Raw genomic sequence first — 21,036 nt, 5'->3', positions numbered from 1 at the left:
TTGTTCATATTGAATTTACTTTCTAATAAATTGTCCTTTTTTTTTTGCAGGCAAGCAAGTTATATCATTTACCCAGACATTGGAGGATGGCTACGTTAAAGAGAAAGACACAATGACAACCTTTGAATGTGAGACAAATGAGCCATTTGTTAAGGTAAAATGGATGAAGAACAATGCTGAAATTTTTTCTGGAGACAAATACAGGATGCACTCGGACAGAAAGGTGCACTTCCTATCTGTGCTGATGATCAACATGCAAGATGATGCCGAGTACACTTGCGCTGTAGCTGATGATGACCACATAAGTACCACTGCCAGACTCTATGTTGAAGGTTAGCTTACACTCATGTGTGTTATTGAATTTCACATTTTCAGTCATCTCTGAATTTTTGGTCAAATGTGCCATCTGATCTGTTATACAGGTGCACCACTGGAAATGCTAAAAAAAATAGAGAGTGTTGAAGTGCCTGAGACATACTCTGGAGAGTTTGAGTGTGAACTGTCGCGTGAGGATGCAGAAGGCACCTGGTACTTTGAGAGCAAAGAAATTAAGGCAAGCCTAAAATATGTTGTATCCTCTCGTCGTGGCCGACACACCTTGTCTGTAAAAGATGTCAGGAAGGAAGACCAAGGCAAATATACTTTTAAAGTGGGTAATCTGATGACAAGTGCCACACTGAAAATGAAAGGTAAGTAGAATTTAAATATAGTTTATATAAAAAAAATATATACATGGTATGTAAATAATGGTGTTTTTGTCTTGTATCAGTGCGCCCTGTAACTCTGATGCAAGGCCTCTCTGACTTGACGATCTGTGAGGGTGACATTGCCCAGTTGGAGGTGCGATTCTCTCAGGAAAATGTGGAGGGATCATGGTTGAAAAATGGCCTGCCCATCTCTGCCACTGACAGAATTCACATCGTCATCGACAAACTTGTCCACAAACTTCTAGTCGAAAATGTCAACAGGGATGATGCAGGAATCTACACATTTGTTGTTCCTATTCAAGACATTTCTACAACTGGAAAATTGACTGTCCAAAGTAAGTTTTCCCCCCACTTTTTCCAGATACATTTTTACAGATAAAAGGAGAATGCAGAAATGTAACCTTTCTTTTTCACCCTCTTCCCAGCAATTGAAATCACAGCTCCTCTAAAGGATGTCCATTCTATTGAGGGTACGAAGGCAGTGCTAGAAGCTAAAATCTCTGCCTCTGATGTTGCTGCAGTGAAATGGTACCAAAATGACAAGCTCATTGTAGCTAGTGAGAGAATCCAGATGGTTGCCAAAGGAACCAAACAGAGACTAGTCTGTAACAGGTCCTTTGCTTCTGATGAAGGACAGTATAAGATGGTCGTTGGCAGAGTGGAAACAACTTGTAAACTGACAATCGAGAGTGAGTGTTTCTTTAAAGGAACTTATATACAATCTTTCTCTGGGTTTGCTTAAAAGTTCATTTAATTGGTTTGTTATTATTAACAAACACATTTATGTCTCACACAGAGGTCAGCATCATCAAGCACATGGAGGACTGTGTGTGCACTGAAACTCAGAATGTCACTTTTGAAGTAGAATTGTCCCACACCGGGATAGATGCTTACTGGACCTTCAAAAATCAGCCTCTTAAGGCTGGACCCAAATACAAAATTGAGTCCAAAGGGAAACACTACACCCTGACCATCATCAATGCCATGAAGGATGAAGAGGGCCAGTATGCATTTGCAGCTGGCGAAAAGTCATCCAGTGCAAAACTGACTGTGTCAGGTATGATTTTCACCATTTGTTAAATATGTGTTAAGTTGATGCACAGATATTGCCTCATGGTTACGTTTGTTTCACACAAGGTGGTGCTATAAACAGACCACTCCGTGATGTGACTGTAGCAGAATCCCAAACTGCTGTTTTGGAGTGTGAGGTTGCTAACCCTTCCTCTGAAGGCAAGTGGCTTCAGGATGGCCACTCTGTTGACTTTAGTGACATTGTCAGGAGTGAGGATGTAGGTGCGGTCCGTCGACTTATCTTTGTTACCACAAGACCACAAGATATTGGAGAGTACACATACCAAGTAGCAAACTCCAAGACATCTGCCAACCTTAGGGTTGAAGGTACTATTACTTTGACTACAGTTTTGGCAGAATTTGTTTTTCATACTGATAATATTTTCCTATATGTGTAACTTTTTCATACTGATCCTATTTTCCTGTCTTTCACAGCTGTGAAGGTCAAGAAGACACTGAAAAATCAAACAGTCACCGAAACCCAAGAGGCAATCTTTAGTCTTGAACTCACCCACTTAGATGTGAAAGGATCCCAGTGGATCAAGAATGGAATTGAAATTGTCCCCAGTGACAAATATGAGATAACAGTAGATGGATTGGTTCACACCTTAAAGGTCAAGAATTGCAACTCCCAAGATGAATCAGTCTATGGATTCAAACTTGGAAAACTCTCTGCTAACGCCAGACTGAATGTCGAAAGTAAGTTCAACATTTGGCTTAATCAAATAATTGGCACTAATATATATATATATATATATATATATATATATATATATATATATATATATATATTTAAAATGTTATTTAATTCTCTTGCAGCTGTTAAGATTGTGAAAAAGCCAAAAGATGTGACTTCCCTGGTAAATGGAACTGCCTCGTTTGAGCTGAGTTTATCCCACGATGACATACCTGTTAAATGGATGTTCAAAAACCAAGAACTGAAACCTAGTGCCAATATTCAGATAATGTCTGAAAGGAAAGCACATAAGTTAGTCATTCAAAATGTTGAAGAAAGCAGTGATGGAGAGTACACAGCTGTAGTTGGACATTTACAATGCAGCGCATATTTACATGTTGAATGTAAGTATAACATTTGAAGATTTATAGATTTTAAGTCACCAACCTAAACTTGTCTAGTGTCACACCACTAACTCCATACAATGACTGTTTCAGCTTTGAGAGTCACAAAGCCCCTGAAGAACATTGAAGTTCCAGAGACCCATGTGGCCACGTTCGAGTGTGAAGTTTCACATTTCAATGTTCCATCCACCTGGTTGAAAAATGGAGTTGAGATTGAGATGAGTGAGAAGTTCCGGATTGTGGTGCAGGGCAAACTGCATCAGTTAAAGATCATGAATACAAGCAGAGATGATTCTGCCGAATACACATTTGTGTGTGGAAATGACAAAGTCTCTGCTACCCTGACAGTTAGCAGTAAGTTATTTGTGATATTTTTGTATTTTTGTAGTACAGACATGTACTTACAATGGCAACAAGAATAAGAATTGAGTCAAATGTTTATTCCCTCTCCTTCAGCTGTCCTCATCACATCTATGCTCAAAGACCTGAATGCACAAGAAAAGGACACCATCACATTTGAGGTGACTGTCAACTATGAAGGCATCACCTACAAATGGCTGAAGAATGGAGTTGAAATCCGATCCAGTGATAGATGCCAAACCCGCACCAAGCAGTCCACTCACTCCCTCACTATCCGAAATGTTCACTTTGGGGATGTTGGAGAGTACAAATTTGTGGCCGGATCTGCTGAAACAGCCGCAAACCTTTTTGTTGAAGGTAATATTTACTTCATTATTCAGATTTTCTTATCATTTGTTTTTGGCTAATTCTGATCAAATGGTTTTTTCATGATCGACTTAAGCTCGTGTCATCGAGTTCACCAAGCACATCAAGGACATTAAAGTTACTGAGAAGAAGAAGGCCATTTTTGAATGCGAACTCTCTGAGCCCAATGTCCATGTAACATGGATGAAAGATGGTCAGGAACTTGAAATATCTGAAAGGTACTCAATATAATGGTTTTCCACATTTAGCTTTTTGACATTCATAATCTGTCTTTATGAAGTTCATGTCCTAATGGAGATATCATCTTCACCATTTAGGTTCAAAGTTTCCACAGAAAAACACATGCATCGTCTTATGATCCAAACTGTGCGCATGTCTGATGCTGGAGAGTACACTGTGGTTGCTGGATCGAGTGTATCGAAGGCCAACCTCATAGTTGAGGGCAAGGATGTGCGTATAAGTGAACCTGCCGAGAAAGAAATCACTGTAAGTACCAAGCTGTCATAAATAATGTTTCAATTCTGTTCAGTATATCAATAATGAGTTCAATTTCTTTTTAATTGAAGGTGCTTGAGAAACAACGAAGTACATTTGAATTTGAAGTCAATGAGGACGACATTGAGGGACGCTGGCTGAGAAATGGAGTCGAGATCCAGTTTTCTGTAGATCAGCGCTTCAACTATGTCATTATCAGAAAAATTCATCGCCTGACAATCACAGAAACCTACAGAAGCGACGCCGGAGAATACACATTCATTGCTGGAAAGAACAGGAGTGTTGTAACCCTACATGTCAACAGTGAGTTTGATCTCAAGTTTTCAGTTTGTTCTTGTTTGTCTCAGTGTATCTATTATTAATTCTTATACATTCTTGCATTGTTTAGTCCCTGAGCCTCCTCAGATCATCAGGCACTTGCAGCCCCTGTCTGTTGAGGCTGGCAAACCTGCACGCTTCTCTGTGGAGGTGACAGGAATTCCTCAGCCTCAGGTGTCCTGGTATAAGAACACTCAGGCCCTGTCTTCTGGGTTCAAGTGTAAGTTCCTGAGGGAAGGAAATGAGCACACATTGCTGCTCATTGAAGTCTTCCCAGAGGATGCAGCTCAGTACAACTGTGAAGCTAAGAATGACTATGGAGTAGTCACAAGTTCTGCGTCACTTAATGTGGAAGGTAAAGAAAGACAAATGAAAAAACAAAGGTGTATTATATAAAATGGATTAAAGTTACACAATTTATTTATATTTGCTATGTCTTTTAATCCTCAGTTCCAGAAGTTGTATCCCCCGACACTGGAGCCCCACTGTCACCACCTGTTGTCATAACACCAATACATAACACTTCTGCCAATGAAGGACAATCTGCTAGATTCCAGTGCCGTGTCTCAGGGGAAGGTAAGATCAGTAACTATAGGCCTGTTCCAAAACCTAGTGAGCTGCCTATTGGCATTTGCATTATTATTATTATTTTTTTTTTATCTCGCTTACTAATGCTGCGTTCATGTGCTATGGTAATTATGGTAAATACCAAAAGCCGACGTGGAAAATGCACATGAACACCCCCTCATGTGGTATTTTCCACTGGGCAACTCTTAGAATATTTTGATGGACGAGTTGCCGAGATGAGATAACCTTTGATCTTTTCAAAATGGCGGAGAGCACCGCAAGAGTCGTGAATGGTAAAAATATACTATTCATGATCTAGAAAATATAGGCTACAGTATATTATTTACCTTTTGAGTTTTGATAAATCATTTTCTTGCTGTTGCAGATGACTTAGGCAGTCTAAAATAGTTTTAGCTAAATAACAGGTCTGGATCTCCGTCTTTTTACCACATTACGGCAACAAAAGTACTTGAACGCAACACACTGGTAAATACCAGTTCACAAGTGGAAAATATCCTATTTTCCATAGCACGTGAATGCAGCACAAGTCTCATCAATGAGGCTCTACAGAGGCAGACACTATATGCACCATAGAAATATTTACAGTTTATTTAGGTTCTGCAAATGAAATGGTACAATACTGTAGTCATTTATAAAGCGTAGCTCTTCTATGATCCTTTAAAATGAAGGTGCCTCACTACGTCTTGGCGCAGAACACATATATTGGCACATCCAGAATGATCAAGTAAATTGTCATTTGTACCTTAATTGCTGTTTGACGTTATACATATTCCCCTGATTTACTCCTGTTTAGATCTGACAATTACTTGGTATTGCAAAGACAAGGAGATCAAGCAGTCTGATATATTCAGAGTGTCTCAGTTTGATGAAAACTGTCAGTTGGAGATCACCAGAGTGTATCCTGAGGATGAGGGCGAGTACACATGTGTTGCCCGTAACTCTGCAGGAATGGTCTCATGTTCTGCTGTGCTGAAAGTGGACGGTAAGCTACATTTTCTTACCAAACAAAAATTGCAAACTAATAAAAAGCTGATAATAGCTTCCTTCAACGATAATATGTTATTATTATTAGTCAATAATGCGATTGGTGGTGGTTTGACTATTAATAAGGGTTGTCAAAGCTAACACAGTATTTCTAAAAACTAATCAAACTTTCAGAGCGAACTACACAAGTACACGTCGCTGAGCACCCATGTATGAGTAAAAGTCATTTGCTTTCTGTCATTCATAAAAACATTCATTAGAAAACTTGCAAAGAACTGCATTTTTAAGATATTTTACAAATAGTTACTGATTTGTTGCAGATTTGCATTTCAGTATTTACATTTCTCCTACATTTTGATGAAATTTGAGAAGTCTGTTGCTTTTTTTGTGAGTGAGATGAGTAAAATACACTGTTGGCCTTTTTTAATTTCCTTAAAAAGGAACTGAACTCATTAATGCATTAACTACAAAATGAGATTCGTCATGCTTAAATTCGAACAAAACACAATTGGTACAGGGAAACAAATTTCAATGTGTGCAATGTAGTGATTAGTTGAGGATAAATCAATACTTCCTTTCAGGACAAACACATATTATGGACTGTACATCCAAGTCTCAGTCTCAGTCAGAAGCCACTTCCAGCCTCTTCACAAGCATTAAGAGTGTTCAGAAGGATCCTATTGGCCAAAAGCCCACTTTTATTCAACCCATTGTGAGCTGTGTGGTGGCTCATGGAGAAGTGGCTAGATTTCATGCTCGTGTGTCTGGCATGCCAAAACCAGAGATAAGTTGGTTCCATAACCAACAGCCTATAAAGCCTACCAAAAATGTTGTCTTTCATTTTGATGAGATGACACACACTGCTACGCTAATCATAGTTGATACTTTCTCTGAGCATGCTGGACAGTACACTTGCAAAGCAGTCAGTATCGCAGGAGAGGCAGCTTGCTCAGCCAGCCTTGCTGTAACTGAAGAAGGTAATTGAGATCAAAGTAGTTTATGGTTTTTGATTAACATATCACATTTAATTCACATCATTTTCTTTCAACCAACCTCAAGAACCTCTCATTGAATTTCCTGATCACGTTCACTAATTTCACTTTATGAAACCTCATCAATGCTTCTGAAGAAGTTGTATCATACAGTGCTCTCTTGATGTTGTGCTGGCAATGCATGCTTTTGCAAACTCCCATGTTTCACCTCTTTTTAACATTTTCTCATGTAGATAAACCTATTTTTTTGTCCTTATTAAATGATTGCTATGGTGATCTTTCCTTCATGTTATGGGTGACATATTTGGCTAATTGTTTGTTATTCATCAATTCATGTGACTCTATTTTACAGTTACAAAAGTACGCGAAGAGATTGAGGCAAAAATTGAGGAAGAGGTCAAAGGTAGGATCATTTTACAGTATTTATTTTGTTAATAATGATGATGTCTCTCTGTAAAACTATTGAATTTAACATTTCCGAGCATATTGTATTGCATGCGAACAAATCCTCTTTTATGAGAACAACTTTCATATGTCACTGTTGGATATGTGTATGGTTGAAATCAAGTGTTTCTGGATAGCAAGCAATTTGATTGGTAAAATGCTTGCTGTGAAGCACTTTTGCAAAGTTTTGCATCTGTCTTCCCCTTGAAAAGCATGAAGGATATGGTACTTCTTGGTTGTTTCTAGAAATAAAAGGTGCAGGATGTTTGTCCTTTAAAAGTTCCAGACCACAGGAAATTACATTTCAAAAGATATGGAAATAGCCACATCTTTTATTTGCTTCTTACGTTTCTTGCATCTGGAACACCTTCCTGCAAATATTTCTTAGACTGGCTTGCAGATAGCGGGATGTGATTAATGTTGTTTGCTTTTTAAAATAACATGGTTATACCTGTAAACTATATTAGTTCGAATAAACGCCTTCTCAAAGAAGTCTAGAGCTGTTTTAATGACCACACTCTTTTTTATCAATAGAGTGATGTTTCTCTATATTTACGAAAGATTTTCGTCATTCTAAGGATTAGAAAGGGCGTTTATTCATCATTCTGCAAGTCAGGTAAGGAATATTTTAGGATATATATCCACCAAGTTAAATATAGAAGAGGCTCTTTTCCGAACCAGATCAGTATTATTTGGATACGTGTTAATGCTTTGAAAATAAATTTATGCTTTGAAGAACTGTCCACAGAAGAAGGAACAAAACATCAAGCGATTTTCGTGTCAGAATCTTTAATAAAGACTCAAGTCTTGCGTTTATTCGAACAAATATGGTGAGTGAATTTGTTTTTTATGGCTTTGTGACTTGATGCATGCTTTAATATATCTATTAATATTCTATTTGAAATATATTTCATTTTCTTTAGCAAACTGGGCATTTTGTTGAAATTTGTCTCCCTTTTTTACAGAGCTGTTTTATAATGAAGGAGCTGAACACATGGAAAAAGGAGGACTGCAGCATGAAGCATTTTCAGACCCAGAAGAAAGTTTAGATCAAGGTCTTGTAGCCCCATCTGAAAACTTGAAACCCTCCTTCACCAAAAAGCTGAAATTTCAATCTGTTGTGGAGGGTGACACTGCATCTTTTAGGTGCAAGCTAGTTGCAATGCCGCCTCCAACGATATTGTGGTTTCATAATAATAGACAGATACAGAAGGAGCACCATCGTACAATAAATACAGTGAGTAAAATGCATATGCATGCGACCAGTTTAACGATTAAAGAGATTAAGGAAAAAGATTCAGGCAGTTACAAAGTCATGGCAATTAACTCTGAAGGCTCTGCTGAAACCACAGCATCACTTCTTGTATCACTGAGGGAAGAGCAAGATGTAACTTATTTCTGCCATTCTAGATCCTCAAACAAAGCCCACTCAAGCTCTGATTCATTAGCTGATTCAACAAAAGAAAGAAAATTTAGAGTAGATCTAAGATGTGTTGGCTCTCCTTTTGATAAACAAAGCAAAGGGCAAACAAAGGGACGTCATAGATCAAAAAGCACTCTGTTCCGCACCATGTATTTTAGAACTTCATCCCCATCAAGAACACCAGACAAAGACAGCAAGTTTGAGACGGCATCCGAATGTGCACGCTCTCCAACTCCGATGTACGAGAGACACGAGAGGTTCAGTGACCGGTACAGTGATATATACTGTGACAGATTCACAGGTCGTGACCGATACAGTGACAGGTTTAGTGATAAATTCAGTGACCGATGTAGTGACAGGTACAGTGACAGATTTAGCGACACCGAGAGCCTTCATGGAGAGGTTAAAGCAAAACTTAGTCTCCTACAAAAGGCTGTCAAAAAGAAAAAGAGACTTTCAATATCAACAATGTCCTCTTCCGAGTTTGAGGTGGAATCGGTTGCAAGTGAGCCTGGTTACACAGATTATGTTGAGAGACTCAGAGTAAAGCCATCTACTTTGCCCGAAATTCAACATGTTGTTCGCCCTGGTGAGCAAGCTGAAAGTGGTAGATATTCAGCAGAATATCAGAGCAGACTAGAGAGAATTACTGGACTCGGCTCCCAATCAACAGAACGAAGAGTCAGACACTCCTTTGAACCTCAGTCAAGATCTAGGGCACTGCGAATTATGAAGGGTGAACTTCCTCCAGAGAACACTTTTAGAAAAGACATTCAAGTTGAAGTATCTGATGCACGGATGGATCAAGAGATCGCATCTAAAGAGGAGTCAGAAAGGGATATAGAATATGATATTTTAGATCACAAAGATGATGCAAGCCTGAGTCAGTGGGATGAGGAGGCACAGGCCAAGGCAAAAGAACCATTTGTGTTGCAGTGGTTAGAGGCAGGAGAAGCTTCTAAACAAGCAAGCAATACAAAGGAGATAAGCGCATCACTTGAAGAGTCACAAGAAAAAGATTCATTAAGAGCCAAGGCAGTGAAGCCAATGAAAGAAATATTTTTTGATGATGTAGTTAAAACAGTTCCTGTGCAGAAACTAGAACAAAGAGCCATGTCAGTGGAGAACATCCTTGAGAAAAACCTTGAGAGTGAGTGCTTAGAAAGTGAAGATCAGTTCTTAGCTCAGCGCATTCGAAAATGGCAACAGGATGTGCAGTGGAATGAAGAGCCACAAGTCAAGGCAAAGGAACCATTTGGGTTGCAGTGGTTAGAGACAGGAGAAGCTTCCAATCCAGTAAACAGTCCAAAGGAGATCATCCCTTCACATGAGAAGCAAGCAGACAAAGAGTATTTAAGGACAAAAGCAGGGATGTTAAAGGAAGAAAAAAATCTTGCTGATGGTAGTCTGGAACAGGAAAGTAAAAAGGCTCCTGTACAGAAATTAGAAAATAGAGCTATGCCAATGGAGAACATCACTGGGAAAAACTTGGAGGGTGATCACATAGGAAGTAAAGATCAGTTCTTAGCTCAGCGTACACAAAAATGGCAACAAGATGTGGAGGTTGATCAGGCAGAGTCTGTTTATCCCCGAAAGTCAGAGAAAAAAGGCTCATATTCTCATCAATCTTTTGACAAATTTCAGAAAGAAGAAGCAGAATCAGCTTTATTAGCTCAAAAGGAATCCACATTTAAAAAGACTTCAAGATCTTCCTTTAAAGAAAAACGTTTGCATGAATGCTCAGGTGAGAGTGAGTTGCACTTATTGCGAGAAAGAATAAATGAGTTAAAAAGTGAGAGCGAACATGTGAGTGAAAAAGAGGCACTGACTCAACGTATAATGAAATGGCAACAAGATGTTTTGACTGAGCAAGAACAGGCTGTTGAAATTGATCCTGACTGGGGTGGTGTTACTGAGAGTGCTTTAGATAACACTCTCAGTAAAACTACATGTGAAGATGTTGAATTGGAAAATACGAATAATGTGTCGCCTCAGAGAACAGCAAAAGAGAGGTTCTTTAGTGATGTTTCTTCTCACTCCTATGTTACTGATGGGTCTAAAACACAAAAGCAAATGATTTCTGAGGCTGATAGTGAGAAGTTAAGGACTGAAAGTGACTATTTTGTCAGTGAGGAGGAGGCTCTAGCAAAGCGGATTAAAAAATGGCAACAAGATGTTCCAATTGAGCAAGAAGAAAGTGTTGAATTAGAATCTAATTGGGCCATTGCAGAGCATGTGCAGCCTTCTGTTGTATTACCTGAGACAACGTTGATGTCCACAGCTTTGCCAACAGGAAAAGGTACAGATGTGGCTGTAGGAATTGAAAGACAATATTTGGGTTATGAGGATGTAGTTCAGCAGCATCATGGTGATGCAAACGTTGCGACAATGTCTAGACATGAACCTGATGTAATAGGCCAACAGAAAACTCTCTCAAAACGAGAAATCCCCAGTGTTTCTCCCATTGCAGGGAAAAAGCCAATAAGTGTAGTAAAACCAGGAGCACCTGTCTTTGTGATGACATTAAAGCCAGAGATTGAGGTAAAGAGAGGTCAAATGACTGAATTAAGTTGCCAATTCCAGGGAGATCCCCAGCCATCTGTTTCATGGCTTAAAGATGGACATCTTATAATGAGAGACCCTGATTTTGATGTTCGTACCAAAGCAAATTCATCAACACTGACCATTTATTATCCAACAGTTGACCATCAAGGTGTGGTTACTTGTAATATTGCTAACAAACATGGAAAAGCAAGTACATGCTGCATATTTAAAGTAACTGAAGAAGGTATCTTGCCTCCTCAAGAAGTTAAAGTAACAGATGAGTCAGTGTTCACTGAAGAAGAAATGATAGAGGAAGAACTTGAGGCCCTAATGAAACCCGAGCTAGACAACAAATACACATTGCAGGTACCTCAAGCAGTCATTCACATGCCTCAAACTTCATCTTCATCTATTCACTCCTCACCAGTTGAGATCAGAATAACTGCTCCAACTCCAGTGCTAGAGATGTTTGATGAGGCTAAAGACACATTTAAGCCTGTTGAGCAAACCTCAGAATCTCCAGTTGATGATGGCACCTCTCAAACAGTGAAGCATAAGTTCACATTTGCCTTTGATGATGGTCGTGAGGCTCCCCAAGTTTTCAGAGAACTAGAAAACATTAGTGTTTCAGAGGGACAGACTGCTATTCTTGAGTGCATCATAATTGGTGATCCAACACCTGAAGCCACCTGGTTCCATGATGACATTTGCCTTGATCTTAATAACAGTAAATATAGATTTCAGGTACAAGACAAAAGTTATAGACTTTTCATTGACAATTTCACATGTCTTGATGCTGGAATTTATAGATGTATTGCAAATAACAAACTTGGGCAGGTTGAAAGTGTTGCTGATGTGTCTTTTGATTCGGCAACTCTGGACTCTGGATTTTCATCCATTGCCAAAACAGAACTGGATAACCAAACAAGATCTCTTGGCTTATCTTTAGAAATGACCAAAGGTCAAACAAAGACTTTATCAAGTTCTTCCACACCATCCCAAGATATTACTCTTACAAGTGAGGACATTCTTGATTATGACTCTTCAGTCAAACCTTCTAAATTTCAAGATATTAACAAAACGGATGAACCCTATTACCCACAGCTAGATGCTCCCAAACTTAAGCGCATTAAGAAACCAGCTTCAGATATGCCTGTAATAACAGGCTGTGGGTTGCAGTCATCTGGGGCAGAGGTTAAAGTATCAAAATTAAAACAAGCATTTGAGACACCAACATCTTTTGTAGATGAGTCAATAGCACAATCAAAGGACGAAGCCTCTTTTCCTGTTGAAGATATTCCAGAGTTTGCTCTTGAACCTGGGCAATATGAAAAAGAACAAATAACTTCAATTCTCTCCAGTGAGGACAGGATAAAATATCCTACTTTGACTGCAGCTAAGAGCTTCCCCTTAAGAGCTCCAACAGATGTTCTTGTTCTTGACAACACAGAAAGCACTATAGAAGAAAAGTCAGATGTGAGAATGGCTTCTATAGACTCAACGTTATTTGACTTGCAGCATTTTGTATCCTTGGCAAATGTTACCGAGACTCAGCAATCACCTACTTTATTCAGACCCCAGGCAAGATTACCTGAAAAAATTAACCCAGAAGACAGTTCTGTTAGCCCTAAAACAGTTTTGGGGAGCACAGTTGAGCAAAGAATTATAGTGGAGGAGGCATGCGTTAGGCAAAGTGAAATTGGTAACTATGCTCAAAAACCAGTCATGTTAGAAACCCAGGTACAGTCCGCTGAAATAACTGAACCCATAAAAATGGGTACTATCAGTGTTCAAAGAGCAGAAGTTGAGGACATGCCGCAAGATAACGTCAGTTCAGTTGATATAAAACGTGATGGAATGGAAGCCTCAGATATAACAAAACCTCTTATTGTAAAACCCAAAATTGAGGTTGACAGAGTATTGCAATCTGACTCGGCAGATTACCCTTTGTCAGAGAGACTGCAACCTCAACAGAAAAAATCTGCTAGGCTAGGGGCTGTTGGTGTTGCCAAACTTGAGGAAGAGGAAGTAACTTTTAGTGCTGTTTATGACTACTATAACCAACCGACTGATTGGGGAAGGCCATTGTCGCCAGAGTCAGAAATGTCTATTGAAGTTGGTAGCACATTCAGTGAGGAGATGGCAGAAATAGAACGGTTCTACACACCAGCTTCATCCACTGAAATTTCTCAAATTCAAAAGTCACCAGAATCTTTCCATACCCCCTCTGAGACTCCAGGGGGTGTCATGACACCTCCTGAGTATCCGTTTTCCCCTGTGGAACATAACAGACTCTCAACTAGCTCTAGTGAAGGTTTTTATTCCCCGGCTAAGTTTCTCACTTCTCCAGATGATGAGGGTATTGAAACAACTCCCCCTGTGTTTACTATCGATGAGTGTATGATTCTTCCAGAGGGACGTGGTTCACTAGGCTTGGGGACACTTCAGGAAAAGGTTCAGGGAATTCCTCCCGCTTTCCTTAAGCCACTTACAAAAAGAAGAGTTTTTGAGGGCGATTCCTTACAGTTCTGTGCTGAGGTATTTGGACTACCCACTCCAGAAGTGAAATGGTTTAGAAACAAAACTGAGCTTGAAGCAGATGAGAGGACTATTATTGAAAGAGATGGTGATAACATTGCCCTAGAAATTAGGAATATCACAAAAGCTGACCAAGGGGAATATATCTGTGAGGCTCTTAATTATGTTGGGGAGGCAAAAAGTGTTGCTTTGGTACTTGTTATATCTCAGGAAGCAAGGCAAATGCTACCCCCTCCTATTGTTACCCATCAGCATGTCATTGAGTTTGATGTTGAGGAGGATGAGGATCTGTCAAGGTCTCCCTCTCCTCAAGAAATCTTGTTGGAGGTTGAGTTAGATGAGAATGAGGTGAAAGAGTTTGAAAAACAGGTAAAGATTGTTACCATTCCAGAGTATACAGCTGATAACAAAAGTATGATCATATCCCTTGATGTTCTTCCAAGCATGTTTGAGGAAGGCACTGTGGATTTCATAACTCAAGAAAGTGATGATTTAAAAATAGCTTTTGAAGTTACAGAAATGCCGCCACGCTTTATAAACCCCATTTATGACATTGAGACTTCTGAAAACACAAATGTAATGTTTGAATGTTCTTTAATGGGTATTCCCTCGCCCATAGTGTCATGGTACAAAGGCAATGTGAAGATTCCTATGGATAAGAAAAAATACATCTGTAGCTCAGATAGTGATAATCATTTTCTGAAGATTCTCAAAGCCAACACACGTGACAGTGGCATATATACATGCAGAGCTATTAATGTTGTTGGTGAAACACTTTGCAGGGCATCGCTTACGGTTATGAATCCACAGTCATTCTCAGGAAAGACAAGGGGAAGAGAACTAACTGCAGTTTCTCTTGGCAGTGCAAAAGTTCATCCTCAGAAGTTTGACTTGGTTGTTGGAAATTCATCATTTGATGGAGAACAGACATCAGAGATAGAGCTTGAATTTGAGTTCCAGCAGGAATTTGATGAGTCTCAGAAAGCGGTCAGACTGGTTGCCATTACTGATAATGAGACAAGTGAGCAAGGAGAGAAATATGTTAGTATTAATTTTGATGTCTTTGCGGAACCTTCCAAAGATGACAAAATAGAATTCAAAGGCAAATCAACAAACTCTTGTAGTTTTGAGTTTCAGGTCACTGAAATTCCCCCAAAATGTATAATCCCACTACAAAATGTCACTGCAGCTGTAGGTACGCCTGTGATTTTTCAGTGCTTAGTAAGCGGAAAACCAAATCCTACAGCAGAGTGGTTCAAAGATGGTGCTCCGGTAAAAAATGCTAGATATATTATCCAGGAGAAAGCATCAGGGCATTTCAATTTGCTTATAACGAATGTAACTCACAGTGATGCAGGTGAATTCAAATGTATTATCCAAAACAAAGCTGGTTACACTGAAACAAATTCGTTGTTAAAAGTGTTTTAATTTGACCGCAGTTTAAAAGTGCAGTTTATGAAACAATGTCAGGCAGGTTTGTCGTTTTGTTTACTTTGAACACAATACATACACATTTTTTTTTTATGTATTACAATTGTAAAATATTGTGAAATTATGTATAGAAACGTTTACTCAATCTGCATTCAAAAGTATTATTCTGTGGTATATATTTTAATGATCGATCCACAATTTATTGAAAAGACCTGAAATTATCATCAATGTCTCTTCAGTAACTTACATTGGTTTTCCAATTTGGGGGACAGATAGTTTTTTCCCTTTTGGATGGTCTTGGACTTTGTTTTTGGTGGTGAAATGACATGTTATAATGAAATATTGTACCTTTGCTTATGTCTGCCAACAGTTTGGGTGAGATTTTCAAGCACCGTTTTGAAAGATCCCATTGAATTTCTTGTTAACGCATGTCCATTCTAATAGATTTAAAATGTTGACAGTTTTTTGTTTTAATTCAAATTGCATGAATATTATTTCCCTTTTTGTGATTTTCTCTCTTCCTTAATGTTAAGAGTGTGATCAGAAAAAAAGTAAAGAAAATTTGTTTAAATACTTAGTTTTAATAATGTTTGGAGAAACTATATTTTCCTTGCCCAAGTTCATAATTTATAGTATAAATAAGACTGCATAGTGTTGGGTTATAATTTAACATTTTTTGTTGTATAGTTCGATCATGTTTTTCTAAAAGTAGTAGTAAGTGAGTTAAAGATTTAATAGGTTGTAAATAAAAATGTTAAAATAAAAGTAGGTTAGATTAAAAAAAAACAGTCATGACTTATGAGTAATAATTTGCTTATGTGTTCTCATTTCTATGCCTTTATGTATCTACAATTGTCATTATTTTGGGATACAAATATAGGTAGTGAGGTAGTCAAACCTGTATCGATAGGGATATAGAAATCTAAATGACTATGTTCTACCTATTTATTGTAATTCTATGTACATGAAAAGTAAATAAAATTATGATAAAACTGATATTCTGTTGTTGTTTTTTTTAATCTCTTGAGGGCATTATTATGTCCGCTTCTTTACTAATACTGAATGACCTCCATCTTTATCTAAACTTGTAATTGATGAGAATATTTTGTTGAATCTTTAATTCCATTATTTTCATACAGAATTTTCTAGTTTGACTGTGAAGACCGAAGAAGAGGAAGAAACCTACAGCACATCACTTCATTTACCCGAGAAGTCGAAAACACTTGAACTCGAGCCAGAGCAGAAACGTTTTTCTAGTGTGTTGGAAAGGAAAAAGGAGAAACCTGTTTTTGAGTCCAAGCTTACACCTGCGGAAGTTACCGTTGGAGAGTCAGTTAGGTTTACTGTCACAGTATCTGGTTTTCCAAAGCCAAAAGTTCAGTGGTTCTACAATGGAAAAATTATCACTTCTTCGTCCGTTTATAAGTTTGTAGAAGAGAGAGATGACTACACTTTAATAATAACACAAGTAAAGAAAGAGTACGAGGGAGAGTACTCTTGTACCGCTAGTAATAGATTTGGCCAAACCACCTGCAAGACAATATTAAAAGTACAAGTGAGTCAATTATCAGCAGCAGAAAAGTGGGTGGAACAAATGTTTAAAATACCAGGGCAACCGCCATGCTTTACCACTCAAATTCAACCTGTGCAGTGTGCAGAGGGCAGTGAGGTGAAATTTCAGTATAGAGTTACTGGTACTCCACTCCCTGATGTTCAGTGGTTTAAGGGTAATGTTCTAATTAAATCAAGCCAGATCTGTTCTGTTGTGAGTAACCCAGATGGCTCTGGCTTTCTTATCATGACTAACATCAAACAGAAAGACAGTGGACTCTACACATGCAAGGCTGTAAATCCTTTTGGGGAGGCAAGCTGCAGTGCTGAGTTGATAGTATTCCACAAAAAAGTCTCTGTATTTCATAAACAGCAATTAGTTCAAGAGCAAAAAAGTTATAAGGTGTCCATGAAAGAGGAAGCCACTGAATCACGTTTGTACAGTGTTAGCCTACCTGGACAGGCAGGTGCTAGTTTGCAGGGAGACCATTCGGTAATTTATACCATTGGCACAGAAGATAGGCAAATGGTAGAGAGCGAGCAGGTTGACAGTCTCCATGACTTGGATGTTTCCATTGCAACTGTGCACAGGGAGCAGGTGACTCATCAAGCTGCTGTGTTGGAATCTCATGAAGTGCAGGAGAGAGTAATTTCTGCTTCAGTTCAGCCAGAACCAGTGGTAGCAATCCCTTTGAAACAGCTCCAGATGGCTACCATGACCTCAGCAGTTCAAGAACGCCAAGGCTTCACAGAACAGCACTTTGAACGAATCAGAAGTCCAGAGGTTACAGAGCTGGAAATTGCTAAAGAGCACCGCTCACAAATAATGTCTGCCATAACTGAGAGTGTAACTCCACTGACAATTGTCAAAGCTGAGCCATTATCAACCAGAGAAACGAAACAGATCAAGGCATCTCCTGAGCCCAAGTATCCAATATCAAGTCACCAAGTTGAGTCAAAACTCCCAATTCTTAAAGAACATTCACAGGTTATACCGCATACTCAGGAGGAAAAGGGCTACCAGGTTAAAGAGGGAGTTAAAATACTTTACAGTGCAGTTTCAACGGAGAAACAACAGATCACAGAAGGTCACACTAAAGAACTGTCAACTCAAGAATCTACCTTTCAGACAACAGTGAAGAAAGAACCACCAGAACCAGTTGTCCTTTCAGTTAGTGAGACTGCTCAAACTTTAGCAAAAGAACAGAGGTTATCAATGCACAGGCCAGTTGAGGAGACCGCATCTCTAGTCAAAGACAGTGCATTGAAATCAGCACTCGTTGCTGAGGAAAAGCATCAGCTCCACGCTGATCAGTCAAGTTTGATCCCAGGTTTAGAAAGTGCCATTTCAGTGCAGTCCCAGAGAGAAGAAGAACAAGTTCTACATTTACAGGTCATCACAGATCAGGATATTCTTCCATCTGAAGGCAGGTTTGGCAGTGAGAAACCTGTCCCAGACAAGGCAGATGCTCAAAAAAGTCCTGTTCTCAAGCATACAGTGGCAGTGGATTTACAGCAGACAGTGACATGCGAGGAGTCCTCTCAGTTTTCAGCACAAACAACAGAACTTTCCATTCTTCCTGGTAAGGAGGCTCCTACTCCCTTGCATCTTCAGGCAATTCACTTAGAAAATACGTTGACAAAAGAAGGGATAATCTCAATGGAAAAACCAGATAAACAGATTGCAGTACAGAGGCAGGAAAAGGCCCGTCATCATGCTGCAAGTACAGAAGAGAAAAGAGCGCATACTGCTGATTATTGTGAAGATCTTGATGTGTCTGTTACAGGCATGCAGTCTGAAATCAGAAAAGAACCCAAACCTGAAAGTATTCTTCAAGTCTTTTCAGAGCCAGTGCCGTTACCGAAGGAAACTCCTTTCGTAAGTGATGTTAAACAGCAGCGTGCCCTAGTTCAGAAAGAAGATCACTGGAATATTGTGCATGTGACATCTGTGTCAGAGAGTCAGGATATAGAGGAGGGACACACAGAGAATATAGGAACAATTGAGAAATTTGTGTCTAAAAGCAAAGTGGAACCCAAAATCCCATCTGAATTAATTTATGTAGAAGAAAAGGCTATCTCAACAGAGAGTAGTATTGCTCTTGAGGCCACCGAACAAGACTTTGCAGTTCAAATTCAAGAAGGGCAGTCTGTTAGACAGTCAGTATTAATGGAAGAAAAGCGAGTAATCAAAGCTGAGTCATCTGAGGATATTACAAAATCTGAAACAACCACAGCAGTTGTCAGTGAGCAAAAGATGGGTACTGTTTTAGTGTCAGAGGCAAGAGAGAGCCAAACGCTGCCCAAAGAGCTCACTTTTGTTATTGCGCCTCCAAAACCCCATTCATTGGACATTAAATACCAGTTAAAAAGTACTCTTGCAACTGCTGTTGCTCTTGACCAGCCTTTGATCCTGGCGGATGTAGTGGAGAGTTTAGGAGCTGTGGAAATTCATGAGGTAAAAGAAAGGAGAGAACCCAAATGTGTCATGTTCACTTATCTTATCACAAGTGCAAGTGCCCCTCTTGAAATTACAATTGCTTTTGAAGGAGATTATCCCCAGACTGCTGATCTCAGAAGTGAACTTCAAGCTGCTTTCTACTCTATTGTCTATCGAGAGCAACAGGTTCTGACCTCAGAGCAGCCAGGCACAATGCAAGTCGACAGGCCCCAAAGATTACAGGTAACTAAGGCTTCTACAAAAGAATTGCTTTCTCCTGTGGTGGAGATGGTAAGATCGACAGAAAATGTAGAGCCTTTCACATCACCAAATATTCAATCTGCAACTGTAAAAACTGAAGCCAAAGCCTCTTTTCAGTCTGTAACCACTAAAGAGCAAGCTTTTGCGCAACAGTCCACTATTCATGTGGCAAGTCAATCAAAAATTGAGATTCAACGGTCTATCCAAGTTGAGCAACAAGAAACCAGATCTGTGACAGTAAAAGGGCATAGGAGGGATGTAGGTATGACAACCGAAGCTGTTTCGGGGTCTGTTTTAACTGAAAGTGAAGTCAAATTTCAGAGAGAGGAAAGGGAGGAATATATAACTGAAGCATTTATGGAATTAGAGAAAGAAGTTGTTAAAGAGGGTTACCCAATTTTTGAAAACATTTTGGAGGATATTATAATAGAGGAACATTCAGAGGCAACATTTTCATTGAAAATTAGACATGTAAAGAAAGTGAATTGGCTTTTTAATGGAAAATCTATTAAGTCTGGCAAAGAGTTCAAGTGTTCCACAGATCATGACACTTACACACTAGTAATCAGCAAGGTTATGAAGGATCATCAAGGAGAATATACCTGTGAGGCTCTAGGTGATGCTGGCAAGACCTCAACTTCCTCCCACCTCACTGTGGTCTTAAGAGGTTGGAATTATGGGATTATTTTGTCACCACATGACTAACTCTTGGCATTCATAGCTAAAATAGCCACACTTCATCAGACGTGCTTTCTCAGTATCTCCACACCAACTAATAGTACACTATAGATCTTTGTTTCATATGGAAATGCGTTTGTAATGTCTTCTGCTCTGATCTTCTTCACAATGCTGAGATTTTTCCACCATTTTTTTCCACCCATCACTGAAATGTTAGCATGTCTTCACTTCTTCACACCAACTCTTAACCCGTTGGATCTTTCAGTGTCATTCCAACATTCATCTCCTTCACTCCTGCAGTATTTTCCACGTTTTTGTGTTCACCTCTGTGAATTGGTCATGAAATACTCCATTGTTTTTCATTGTTTCATCAGTCATTGAGCACTTCATTCTTGATCTTTGTTGCTTGCATGCCAAGATGTCAAGTCTTTTTCACTCTTCATGGAATTTGTTTTTCTCTCCCTCATAGCGAGATCACCATTACTCTTCAGTCACTGCTGGAATGCTTTTTTTTTACTCCATTACAGTAACCACAGAAATTGGCACTTTTTGAAAATACCATATCTATAAATATTATAGATGCTAGGATGTACCGAAATGCTTAAATTTAACCTATTGAACTTAGTAGTAAATGATTTTTGTAAAACATTAAAGGTGTAATGAAAGTGCCAATCAGTGGTTTCTGCTTTTCATTCTCACGCTTATTACTTGTTATCGGACATGTTAAATATAATGTTCTAATTTGTTTTTTATCTGTGGGCACAA

At 39.0% G+C, this 21,036-nt stretch overlaps 3 protein-coding genes across 3 annotated transcripts in view; all 3 read left to right on the top strand.

Moving 5' to 3' along the window:
* ttn.2 (titin, tandem duplicate 2) overlaps window positions 1–21,036 on the top strand; it is a 161,554-nt gene that overhangs the window by 13,939 nt on the left and 126,579 nt on the right. The window contains 17 exon segments of the mRNA XM_089133368.1: window positions 51–332; window positions 423–689; window positions 770–1,042; window positions 1,133–1,396; window positions 1,504–1,764; window positions 1,845–2,105; window positions 2,214–2,477; window positions 2,598–2,858; window positions 2,952–3,212; window positions 3,315–3,575; window positions 3,661–3,802; window positions 3,902–4,070; window positions 4,151–4,382; window positions 4,468–4,752; window positions 4,848–4,973; window positions 5,779–5,967; window positions 7,314–7,364. Coding sequence (XP_088989494.1) covers window positions 51–332; window positions 423–689; window positions 770–1,042; window positions 1,133–1,396; window positions 1,504–1,764; window positions 1,845–2,105; window positions 2,214–2,477; window positions 2,598–2,858; window positions 2,952–3,212; window positions 3,315–3,575; window positions 3,661–3,802; window positions 3,902–4,070; window positions 4,151–4,382; window positions 4,468–4,752; window positions 4,848–4,973; window positions 5,779–5,967; window positions 7,314–7,364 — 3,849 coding nt within the window.
* On the top strand, window positions 8,400–16,225 carry LOC148978379 (muscle M-line assembly protein unc-89). The gene has a single exon (XM_089133369.1). It carries the CDS (start codon window positions 8,400–8,402, stop codon window positions 15,336–15,338), a length of 6,939 nt encoding a protein of 2,312 aa, XP_088989495.1. The 3' UTR covers window positions 15,339–16,225.
* On the top strand, window positions 15,698–20,824 carry LOC148978378 (titin-like). Its single transcript, XM_089133539.1, has 4 exons — window positions 15,698–15,716; window positions 16,481–17,229; window positions 17,311–19,761; window positions 20,741–20,824. Exons 1-4 carry the CDS (start codon window positions 15,698–15,700, stop codon window positions 20,822–20,824), a joined length of 3,303 nt encoding a protein of 1,100 aa, XP_088989665.1.

Source organism: Pimephales promelas, chromosome 7 (assembly GCF_988280905.1).
Source record: "Pimephales promelas chromosome 7, fPimPro1.hap1.1, whole genome shotgun sequence".
Taxonomy (NCBI): domain Eukaryota; kingdom Metazoa; phylum Chordata; class Actinopteri; order Cypriniformes; family Leuciscidae; genus Pimephales; species Pimephales promelas.
The sequence above is the reverse complement of the archived record's forward strand: the minus strand, read 5'-3'. Positions and strand labels throughout refer to the sequence as shown.